At 33.3% G+C, this 10,632-nt stretch overlaps 1 protein-coding gene across 1 annotated transcript; it reads left to right on the top strand.

The window, feature by feature from the left end:
- Positions 1-646: 646 nt before the first annotated feature.
- On the top strand, positions 647-1,090 carry LOC124899515 (craniofacial development protein 2-like). Its single transcript, XM_047414414.1, has one exon. The coding sequence runs from the start codon at positions 647-649 to the stop codon at positions 1,088-1,090; it is 444 nt and encodes a 147-aa protein (XP_047270370.1).
- The last annotated feature ends 9,542 nt before the right edge of the window (positions 1,091-10,632 follow it).

A 10,632-nucleotide genomic window follows, 5' to 3' on the forward strand; every position in this document is an offset into this window, starting at 1 on the left:
TTATTCAAAGTTTGCACTAATGATCTTTTAGGGATACTTGATTTTATTTATCTCTACATAGATCATACAAATTTATTTCTTTTATTAAAAATTTTATTCAAAATATATAAATAATATATCAAAACACAATAAATATAAGAATTGTAATCAAAAGTTCATAAATTAAAAATATTATTTTGCTTTTGTCTCTACTTATAATATAATGTTTAAATGCTACAGTAATAAAATCTAAAAACCAATTTTAAAACGACACTACAAAATAAATCAGGATCCTTGGTTAATATTTTTAATGGGTAAGAATTTTCACACTAAGTCTAAGCTTTGTGCTCTTAGTGTTATTGGTCGTTGTTATCTGTGGTGGTTGTGATTGATGGTGTTGGCGTAGGGTCATGTCTTCGGGCGAGGCTTAGGTGGGGTTGGGGGCGTGGACTAAGGTAGGGGCAGGGGGTAGGAAGGGTTAAGAGAATAAGGATGACTATAGGTTGAGAGTAGGGTCGTGGAACATAGGGTCTTCATCGGAGAAGTCATTAGAGCTAGTGAAAATTCTTAGAAAAAGGCAAATTAATATACTTGTCTCCAAGAAACCTAATGGGTAGGTTCTAAGGCGAGAGTAGTAGATGAATATGAGTTATGATACTCAGGAAACATGAGAAATAGGAATGGTGTAGGTATTCTAGTAGATGATGAGCTTAGGAAGCAAGTGGTAGAGGTTAAAAGGGTCAACGATAGGATGATGTCAATTAAGCTAGTTATTGGAGGGTCTTCTTGGAATATTTTTAGTATGTATGCACCCCATATAAGCTTGGATGATGAAGAGAAGAAGAAATTTTGGGAGGATTTGGACGAAATGGTGAGGAGTGTCCCCAGTAATGAGAAGTTTTTCATAGAAGGGGATTTCAACGGGCACATAGGATCTTCTTCGAAAGGTTATGATGATGTGCATGGAGGACACGGGTTCGATGTAAGAAATGTTGAAGGAGCGACATTTCTGGATTTTTCTCGGGCGTTTAGGTTGGTGTTAGTTAATTCAAACTTTCCCAAGAAGGAGGTTTACTTGGTTACCTTCTATAATTCAGTTTTCAAGACTTAAATTAACTTCTTGCTCCTTAGAAAATGGGATAAGGGTATTTGTAAGTATTGTAAGGTCTTATTAAGTGAGAGTCTTTCGACCCAACATAGGCTTTTGGTGATGAACTTGGAGATTATAAAGGAGCGGAGGAGAAGAGGTATGGAGGGTCAATCGAGAATTAAATAGGGTAGTCTGACTTTGGCCAGTGTACTAGATATGGGGGATAAGTTGATGGTGAGGAAGGCTTGGAAGAGTAGAGGGGATATAGATAGTATGTGGGACAAGACTGCCAACTGCATCAGGAAGATAGCTAGAGAGGTATTAAGGGTATCGAGTGGTCATTCAAAAAAGCACCAAGGGGACTGGTGGTGGAATGAAGAGATGGAGGGAAAGGTGGAGGCCAAGAAGAGAGCGTATGCAAAGTTGGCAGAGAGTAAGAATGAATAAGATAAACGAAAGAATAGGGAGGATTATAAGATTGTTAAGCGAGAGACGAAGTTAGCGGTCATGAGAGCTAAGGATGCTGCTTTCAAAAGTTTATACACAATGTTAGATAGTAAAGGTGGGGACAAAAAGTTATACAGGCTTTCCAAGGTTAGGGAGAGGAGGACTTGGGACCTGGACCAGGTGAAGTGTATTAAGGATATAGACGTCAAAGTTTTAGTAGAGGTGGGTCATATTAGTAAGAGATGGCAGCCTTACTTTCATAAGCTCCTGAATGATGAACAAGATACTAGTATTGTGTTGGGGGAATTAGAGCATTCTGAAAGGTTTCATGACTATAGCTATTGTAGGTGCATTAAGGTCGAGAAGGTTAAGAGGGATATTCGTAGGATACGTAGAGGTAGAGCGATGGGGCTAGATGAGATTCTGGTGAAGTTTTAGAAGTACATAGGAAGGACAAGTATGGAGTAGTTAACTCAGTTTTATAGCATAATTTTCAAGATAGAAAGGATGTCTGAAGCTTGGAGGTAGAGTACAATGATTTGGTTGTATAAGAATAAGGGCGACATTCAGGATTGCAATAATTATAGAGGTATCAAGTTGCTAAGTCACACTATGAAGGTTTGGGAGAGGGTGATAGAGTTGAGGTTGTGGAGGATTGTTACTATTTCTGAAAATCAATTTGGATTTATGCCAGGGCGTTCAACTACAGAAGCCATCCATCTTGCCAAGAGACTAGTAGAGTAGTTTAGTGAAAGAAAGAATGGTTTGAACATAGTGTTTATCGACTTAGAGAAGGCCTATGATAGAGTTTCCAGGGAGGTTCTTTGGAGGGATTTGGAGGCTAGAGGTGTACCTATAGTATATGTTAGGGTGATTAAGAATATGTACTCAAGTTAGGGCTGGGGGAGGGGACTTAGAGCATTATCCCGTCTTGATGGGGTTGCATCGAGGATCGATGCTTTGTTTTTATTTGCCTTGGTGATGGATGTTTTAACGCGGGATATTCAGGATGAGGTACCTTATTATTTCCTTTTTGCGGATAATGTAATCTTGATTGATGAGACTCGTAGTGGAGTTAATGCTAAGTTGGACGTTTGGAGGCAAACTCTTGAGTCTAAAGGGTTTAGGTTAAGTAGGTCCAAGACGGAATATTTGGAGTGTAAGTTCAGCAAGGTGTCTCATGAGTCTGATGTGGTTTTTAAGCTTGGTACTCATTCTATCAGTAAGAGAGATAGTTTTAAGTATTTGGGATTAATAATTTAAAATAATGGAGAGATTGACGAGGATTTCACTCATCGGATCAGGGTAGAGGGGACGAAATGAAGGCTCACCTCCGATATCTTGTGTGATAAAAATGTACCTCCCAAACTTAAAGAAAAGTTCTACAAAGTGGTGGTTAGACTGACTTTGTTACATGGGGCAGAGTGTTGGCCTGTTAAGAAGACCCATATCCAAAAGATGAAGGTTGCGGAGATGAGAATGCTTCGGTGGATATGTGGGTGTACTAAGAAAGATAGGATTAGAAATGAGGTTATTCGAAATAAGGTAGTAGTGGCTTTGATGGAGGACAAAATGAGGGAAATGAGATTGAGATGGTTTGGTCATGTGATATAGAGGAGCACGGATGCTCGAGAGTGGAGGTGTAAGAGGTTAGGGAGGGATAATTTTAAGCGAGGTAGAGGTAGACCGAAGAAATATTGGAAGGAGGTAATTAGACATGACATAGAACAACTTCAGCTTACCGAGGACATGACCCTGGATAAGAAGTTGTGGAGGAAGCGAATTAGGGTAGAAGACTAGTCCGAGGTAGCATGTTGTATGTTTTGGTGTTTTCTTGGAGTATCTTGCTTTTGTTATTATTGAATATGTTAATTTCAGTGTTACCTTGATCTACTACTATTTCTTATCTTCTCTTAGGTTGCTTTATTTTGAGCTAGGATTCTATCGAAAACAACCTCTCTATCTCACATTTAAGGTAGCGTTATGAACTACGTACACCTACCCTCCCCAGACCCCACTTGGTGGGAATATACTAGGTATGTTATTGTTGTTGTTAGAATTTTCACACTTATAGCAACTTTTTATCAAATGTAATAAAATTATCTCTTTATCAAATGTAATAAAATTCATCTTCATCTCTTCAAAGAAGGGACATAGTCTAACGCTTTTAAAAATTTTTTTAGGACCCACATTATTTGAATTTTAAAAAAAATAATTAAATTTATATTTGAAAATTTAAACTTTCACTTCTAACCATCAATACATATATGAAGCTAGGTATTAGAAAAGTGATGTGACACCTCTATTTGGTCAAGAATATTATTTTATTTTTCTCATTTTTTTTAATAATTTCTTCAAATTTTATTTACTTATTATAATTATTATTATTTAAGAAAAGTATATATGTTAATTACCATTTGCTCTAGTCATTTACATTCATCAGCAATTATACTGAAATCACAAGAGTTGCATTATTTTACATTGATAAGAAACTACCATAATCCAGAATCGACGTGTGAGAAGGTTATAGTATTAATTTCTAATTCATTTGAAAACTGAAAAACAATTAAAACTTTAAAACTTACTTCATCAATTAACTAATAATAAAAATTAAGGGGGTACAAAAATATATGCTTGCACAATGCTTCATCATCGAGAATTTGAAGTGGTACACCACATGATCATAATATACATCAACTTAATTGTAAGTACATCTCTTAGTGTTGAGTTGTAACTAACAATAGTTATAATGAGGAAATAGGAAAAAAATAGTAAATTATTAATAGTGATAATTAAGGAATCAATTTTTACATCAATTATATAGAGTTAATAAATTACTTATAGTAATAACTGAGAAATTAATTTTTACATTAATTACATGGAAAAAAAAAAAGACAAAAGGCTAAAGAAACAATAAGTTAGGTATTGTATTAAAATTTAAGAGTAAATAATAACTATTTGAATTAAAAGAGATATTTTTTATACAAATTTAAAGAAGTAATATAACTACAAAACGTAAATTATGGCCTTATATGCTATTTGCCTTCTTCTTTTCTTTTCAAAACAAAAATGTAACTAATATTTTAATTTATTTATTTTTTCTACTACTCAAGTACTCTATTTTTGCTGTCAATTTTTTTAATTTACTGCTTGAACAAAGAGGGTGTTGGGATTGCTTTTTTTTTTTTTTTTTTTTTTTTAAAAAAGAGCCAATAATCTAAGTGCTAAAAGTTATAAGTTGTACATATTCATTTTCTGACTTTTAGCATATTTTTATATTTTTTTTAATCTAAAAAATATTTTTATTTTCTTCAAACACCACAAAAACAAAAGAAAAAAAAGAGCTTAAAAGCTAAAAAAACTTAAAATAAATTAATTCAAAAACTCTCAAATTTCTTCAAGTTATTAAATTTTCATTCTTCAAAATAGTTATAACGATAATTTTTAACCTCAATATCGAATTTAGAAATTAGAAATGCACTAACATGCAAAAACAATAACACCAAACACATAATGTCATTTTAGAATGTTACAAAAAATATTACAATAAAAACTTACAAAATTTAAACATTAACATTATGAACTATGTGTGTGCAACTATTGTCATATGAAAGAAAAGAAAAAAAATAATAAAAGGTCATTTCTTTTTACTAAGATTCTAATCTGCCGTAATCTATCATCTCTTTCTTGTCTTCATTACATTTCTAAGATATAATTATAAGAAATAAGAGATTTTTTTTAAGTTCATCAATAGAGCACATACATTAATAACAAGAAGAAAAAGGGATCGGAAATTAAGTAGATGAAATTAACTATAATAATAATTTTTTTATAAGACTATACATTATCTTCTTCTGAATTTGCTTGATTTTCTCTCCCTTTTTATCTTGTTCGTCTTCTTATTCATACCTACAAGAGCAAATTAAGAGTATATTTATACTAAATCGTTAATTGCTCTAAAAATTTTAGATATAATTTTCAACCTTAAACACCTAAAATAAGATTTTGTAACTTTTAAGTAATTAAAATTTAACGTAAGGAAATCAGCAGAATATTCTTACAACTTAAGTGATCATAATTTGATTGGTAATTTAGCACTTTCATTTTGTTGGTCTTGACTTCATCTAATGCAATTTAATTTTAAAGATTAGTCAAAATTGTCTCTCAAAAAATAAATAATACCACAAAATTTAAAATGAGATGAGTATAATTTAGAAAATTAAAAAAATATCCCTACCCATAGATTCTTGAGAAAATTGAAGGAAAGGTATCATTCAAGTCTTGAATGAAGAATTGGTGACATTGACCAACTTAAAGGGTCAAACATAATTAGAAAACTTGATTAAGTTAATTGTGGACTAGATTAATATTTTCAAAACTTTCTAATTTTTAAAAAATATAAATCAACCCACACTTCTCTCTTCTCCAAATCAACCATTTCTCCTCTCGATCTCACTCCAATTTCTCTCAATCAATAGTTCTGCAAATTCATCCTTTCAATCCCTGGCGACTCCAACCTCCAGCGATAAATAGTTGAGCTTCGAGTTCCTTTATGACTATCAACTATCAATTGACGTGACAACCTTGCTCTCTGGCCACAATAGCTTTGAGTTCTTCATCGTCCCTTTTCTTCTTTCATAGGTAAAAAATTATGGCCTTTTTAGTTTTAAAACATAGAGAAACTTGAGCCAACTTCTCTTTTAGTATTGGTGAACAATTTCAATATTTGTTGCTTTTATTTGAAATGTGCTCTGAATAAAACTCTAATTTCTGGTATTTCTTCTCTTCTATTTTCAGAGTGAAATATGATTTTTTGTTGTTTGTTGTCTTTTTTGAAGTTTGACTTTTATTATTTGTGCTTGTACAAAAAAACAACGATGTTGGTGTCTATGGTGTTGTGAAATAGATTAACCATCGGATAAAAAATTTAATGCAATAGATTAACCATCAGATAAAAAATTTGATACAACAGATTAACCATCTAATGCAATATATTTACCATTAAATTAAAAATCTGATACAATAGATTAACTATATGATGCAACAGATTTAACATCAAATGTAATAGAGAAACCATCTAATTAAAAATCTGATGCAATAGATTTACCATTTGATTGTAAGACCCCGCAAAATTCTAAGCTTAACTCTATCTTTCGAGCTTGCTAGGGGTCCTAGACTTAGAAAATTTTAGCTAAGTATTCAGACTTAGTATTATTTTTTCCTTCGTAAGTTGACAATGCTATTTCACGACCTCTACGACCTTAAAATGACAATTTTTAAACCCCTTGAAATTGTGAAATTGGAAGTACATCATGATGCCGTCTTATTATGTGCATATACTATGCTCACCAAGTGCTTGATGAATTGTTCATGTGAACTAATAAGGGAAAGAAATCATGTCATGCTAGCTTATGTTCAAGTGTTTGATAAAAATGTCTCTATAGATACATTATAACAAGTGTGCATTTTATGCTTTGCAAGATCATGTGATGCTTTAATTTTCATGCTATCAAGTCCTGGGGGTATCTAATATCTGACAATTTAGCTGTTTACCTAGAGCCAATGTCCAGAATAATCTTGGTCGTGTCATGATCAGTAGTACTCTCAGTCAGTTACAGGACTCAAGAAAACTCAATAGACTCTGTATCAGTCCAGTCCAGTTCAATATTTAGTTCAGACCTCAGTCAATTCAGTTAGTTAGCAAAATTCAGTAGTATTTAGTTGGAATTTATCAAACAGATTATTGAATCTGTTGCAACAGATAATCTATCTATTATAAATTATCAAATAGACCTTGTCATCTATTGCGACAGATGACTAAGCCGTTGGAAATTTTTAAACAAAAATTGTCATATATTACAATAGAGACTTATATGTTTTATGATCTTTTATTATTTTAAAGCAATTATCTGTCCAAGATAAAAAAGATAATATACTAAGGCGGTAAAAAATATTACTTGGATAACTCAAAAATCTCCTCCTTGAGTAGTCTTATCTTATCTTTTCAATGTCACCATCTCCTCGTGCCCCTTAAATTCATTAATGAATATTTAAAACCCATCTCTAGAATTCTCTCTCTTTCAGCCATAAATTAACTTAACTCATCTCTCTTCTTTATTTTAGAATTCTCTTTCTCTCATCTTTAGGGTAGTCACAACCGTCTCCTTTTTTCTCTCTTTTCTATTCTCTTTCGCATGAGGACGCTTCTAGATCTCAACCGATCAATATCTTTTCTCGACTAAATATGTGTTCTGATCCCTTTGGTTTTTTGACATTGTAGGTATGGTTCATTTATTTCTCTTTCCTTCTTGTCTTCTTCTTTGTATGTTATTTAAATTAGATATTTACATTTGTTGTTTTTATTGATTTACCTATTACCAGTATCCTATTTATTGAGAAAATTAAAGGAAAGGTGACTTTTAAGTATTGGATGAACAAATCATTGTTTTTATTAAAATATGCAAAAAAGTCATCTGTTGGGAGAACTTAAAAAGTCTTGTTGTCAGTATCAATTTTTTATGTCTTTTGTTTGTTGCTTTGTTTGTGTTGTTGTTGTTGGGGGTGTTGGTGTTGTTGAAACATGTGGTATTTGTGTTGTTGATGGTGTTGGAACATATAATACAGTTTCTTTATTGTTGATGTTGTTGTTAATGTTGTTGGTGGTATTGAAATAGTTTCCTCAACTGTTGCAATCGATGAATTAGCTGTTGGAATAGACGGAGAAACTATTGGAAGAAATCAAACAAGTAGAAAGTCTGGTTTGATTTATTCTAACATATGATGCATTTGTTGCAACACTATTGCCACAGATCCATCTTCTGTTGCAACAGATGACTTATCTATTTAACAGATGGGGAGTCTGTTGTACTAGATGGGTCATCTGTTGCAACACTTGTTGCAATGTGTTGTATTCATCAATTTTGTGTTACCCTTTTGTAATGTTGTTTTTGTTCTTCTCTTGTTTGACATCAAATATTTTTCTTTTATTTGCAGATAAAGAGAAGTGAAAGTGGATAGACTTTTTACCGGCCAACATTAAAGGCTAGAGTAAAGATGGGTTCAGAGAAATAAGCTGCTTCTAGATGTAACCACTTCATATGTGATAGGTATGTATTACTGATCAACCTATCGCGAAAATAGACATCCAGTACACTAATTTTGTAAATGTTTGTTCTTTACCTATTAGGCATTAATCTTTCAAACAAGATATGACATTTTACAGTTAATATTATTTGGTTTGAACTGGTAAGTCTGAGGGACTAAGTAGGTGGTGTCGATACCCTGTTATGGTTTAATGAATATTTTGCTAATATCTATGTGTCAAGTTTGGAGAAGGGTTCAAGTTTTTAGTGGTAATATAGTCATTCAAATAGTGATTGGACTAATTTTAAGGGTTCAATGATATTTTGAAAGGCCTCCGAACCCTCTCATTGCTGTAAACAAGAATAGAAAACCAATAGTGGTTGCCCTTATCCAAATTTATATGGATGGGTTACTTGAAGAGACTATTATACACTAGAAGGTGCTTGGGATAATACCTGTACGGGAAGGGGGAGGTAAAGAAGACCATATTTCAACTTAGATCTTATTAAAGAAGAAACACAGGGTAGGAAGGAACGTGTAGCAAATCTGGCTGATGAAATTGACATGAAAAATGAAAAAATTCAATGAGCTTCAAATGTGAAAGTGTATCAAAAAATAAAATCGATCAGTCCATTTTAAAAAGAAAAATGCTAAAGTGGACTGGAGCTATGCACTTCATTAGGAGACTGCAACTAGCTAGCGTGGCTTGAATGAAGACCCACAAAATGTAGGACCAAAACTCTAAGGTTGTAGCTTTGTGAGCACCAATGGTGGTAATATTTTCGGTCAGGAATGACACCTGAACCAACAATTCCTAAAGTAAAAATTAGGGATCAAGCTAAGGTGGCAGTTTCTGAAGTTAAACTTGCATCCCATGCCTTTTTCTTGTGGTTCCAGTTTTGTCAAAGGCAGTGGAAATAACAAGGAATGGGACTTCTCCCCAACTTTAAAACTTTTTGTTTCTACTGCCATTGACCTGATTAGAACCATAAATAGAAGGCATGGGATGCAAGTTATAATTTAGAAATTGATGCCTTGGCTTTTCTTATTTTTACTTCAGGAGTTGTTAGTTTTAGGTTTCTTTCCGTACTAAAAATCTTACCAATCCGCTGTGCTCTCCAAGCTGCTTCCTTAGAGTTTTGATCCTGCTCTTTATGGGTCTTCATTGAGACTACGCTCGCTAGTCTCAGTCCCTATCAAAGTGTCCAACTCCAGACCCTTTTAGCATTTTTCTTTTTCAAAAGTGACTAATGAATTTTAATAATTGCATACACTCTTACATTTGCAACTCTTTCAGTTTTTTCATCTTTCAAGTCAATTTCATTGGCCAGATTAGCTAGAAGTTCCTTACTTGCTTCCCTGCGTTTCCTCTTAAACAAGGTCTAAGATGATATATGGTCTTCTCCACCTCCTCTTTTCCACACAGGTATTCTTGCAAGCACCTTCTTCTGTATAATAGTGTCCTCAAGCAACCCATCCATATAAATTTGGACCAGAGCAATAACTATTGGTTTTTAATTCTTGTTTGCAGTTGTGAGAGGCTTCGAAGGCCTTTCAAAAGTCCATTGAACCCTTAAAATAAGTCCAATCACTATTTGAATATCTATATTGCCAACAAAAACTTGCACCCTTCTCAAAACTTGACACATAAACATGAGCAAAACCGTCATTAAATTATGGCAGGGTATTGACACCACCTTTTTGGAACCCTTCAGCCTTATCAGTTTGCACCTATCAAACTAAACTGTATAATATAGGATCTTGTTTGAAGGATCAATGTCTAATCAGTAAAAAAACTGCATTCACAAAATCATTGTACTTTATGTGTGTCTGTCACGAAAGCCGGATCAATAATACATAACTCCCATGAATGAAAGTGGAACCATTCATCGGCGTGCACCTTATTCTTCCCACCCCATTGTTAAGTAATGTACAAGACTACGGAGGTTCAGGGGGTAACCACCATCTTCAATGTCAGATAACAACATTCCCATTAAGAAAAAGCAGGTGCTACAAGTCATGACTTTTTCACA

Source organism: Capsicum annuum, chromosome 6 (genome assembly GCF_002878395.1).
Source record: "Capsicum annuum cultivar UCD-10X-F1 chromosome 6, UCD10Xv1.1, whole genome shotgun sequence".
Taxonomy (NCBI): domain Eukaryota; kingdom Viridiplantae; phylum Streptophyta; class Magnoliopsida; order Solanales; family Solanaceae; genus Capsicum; species Capsicum annuum.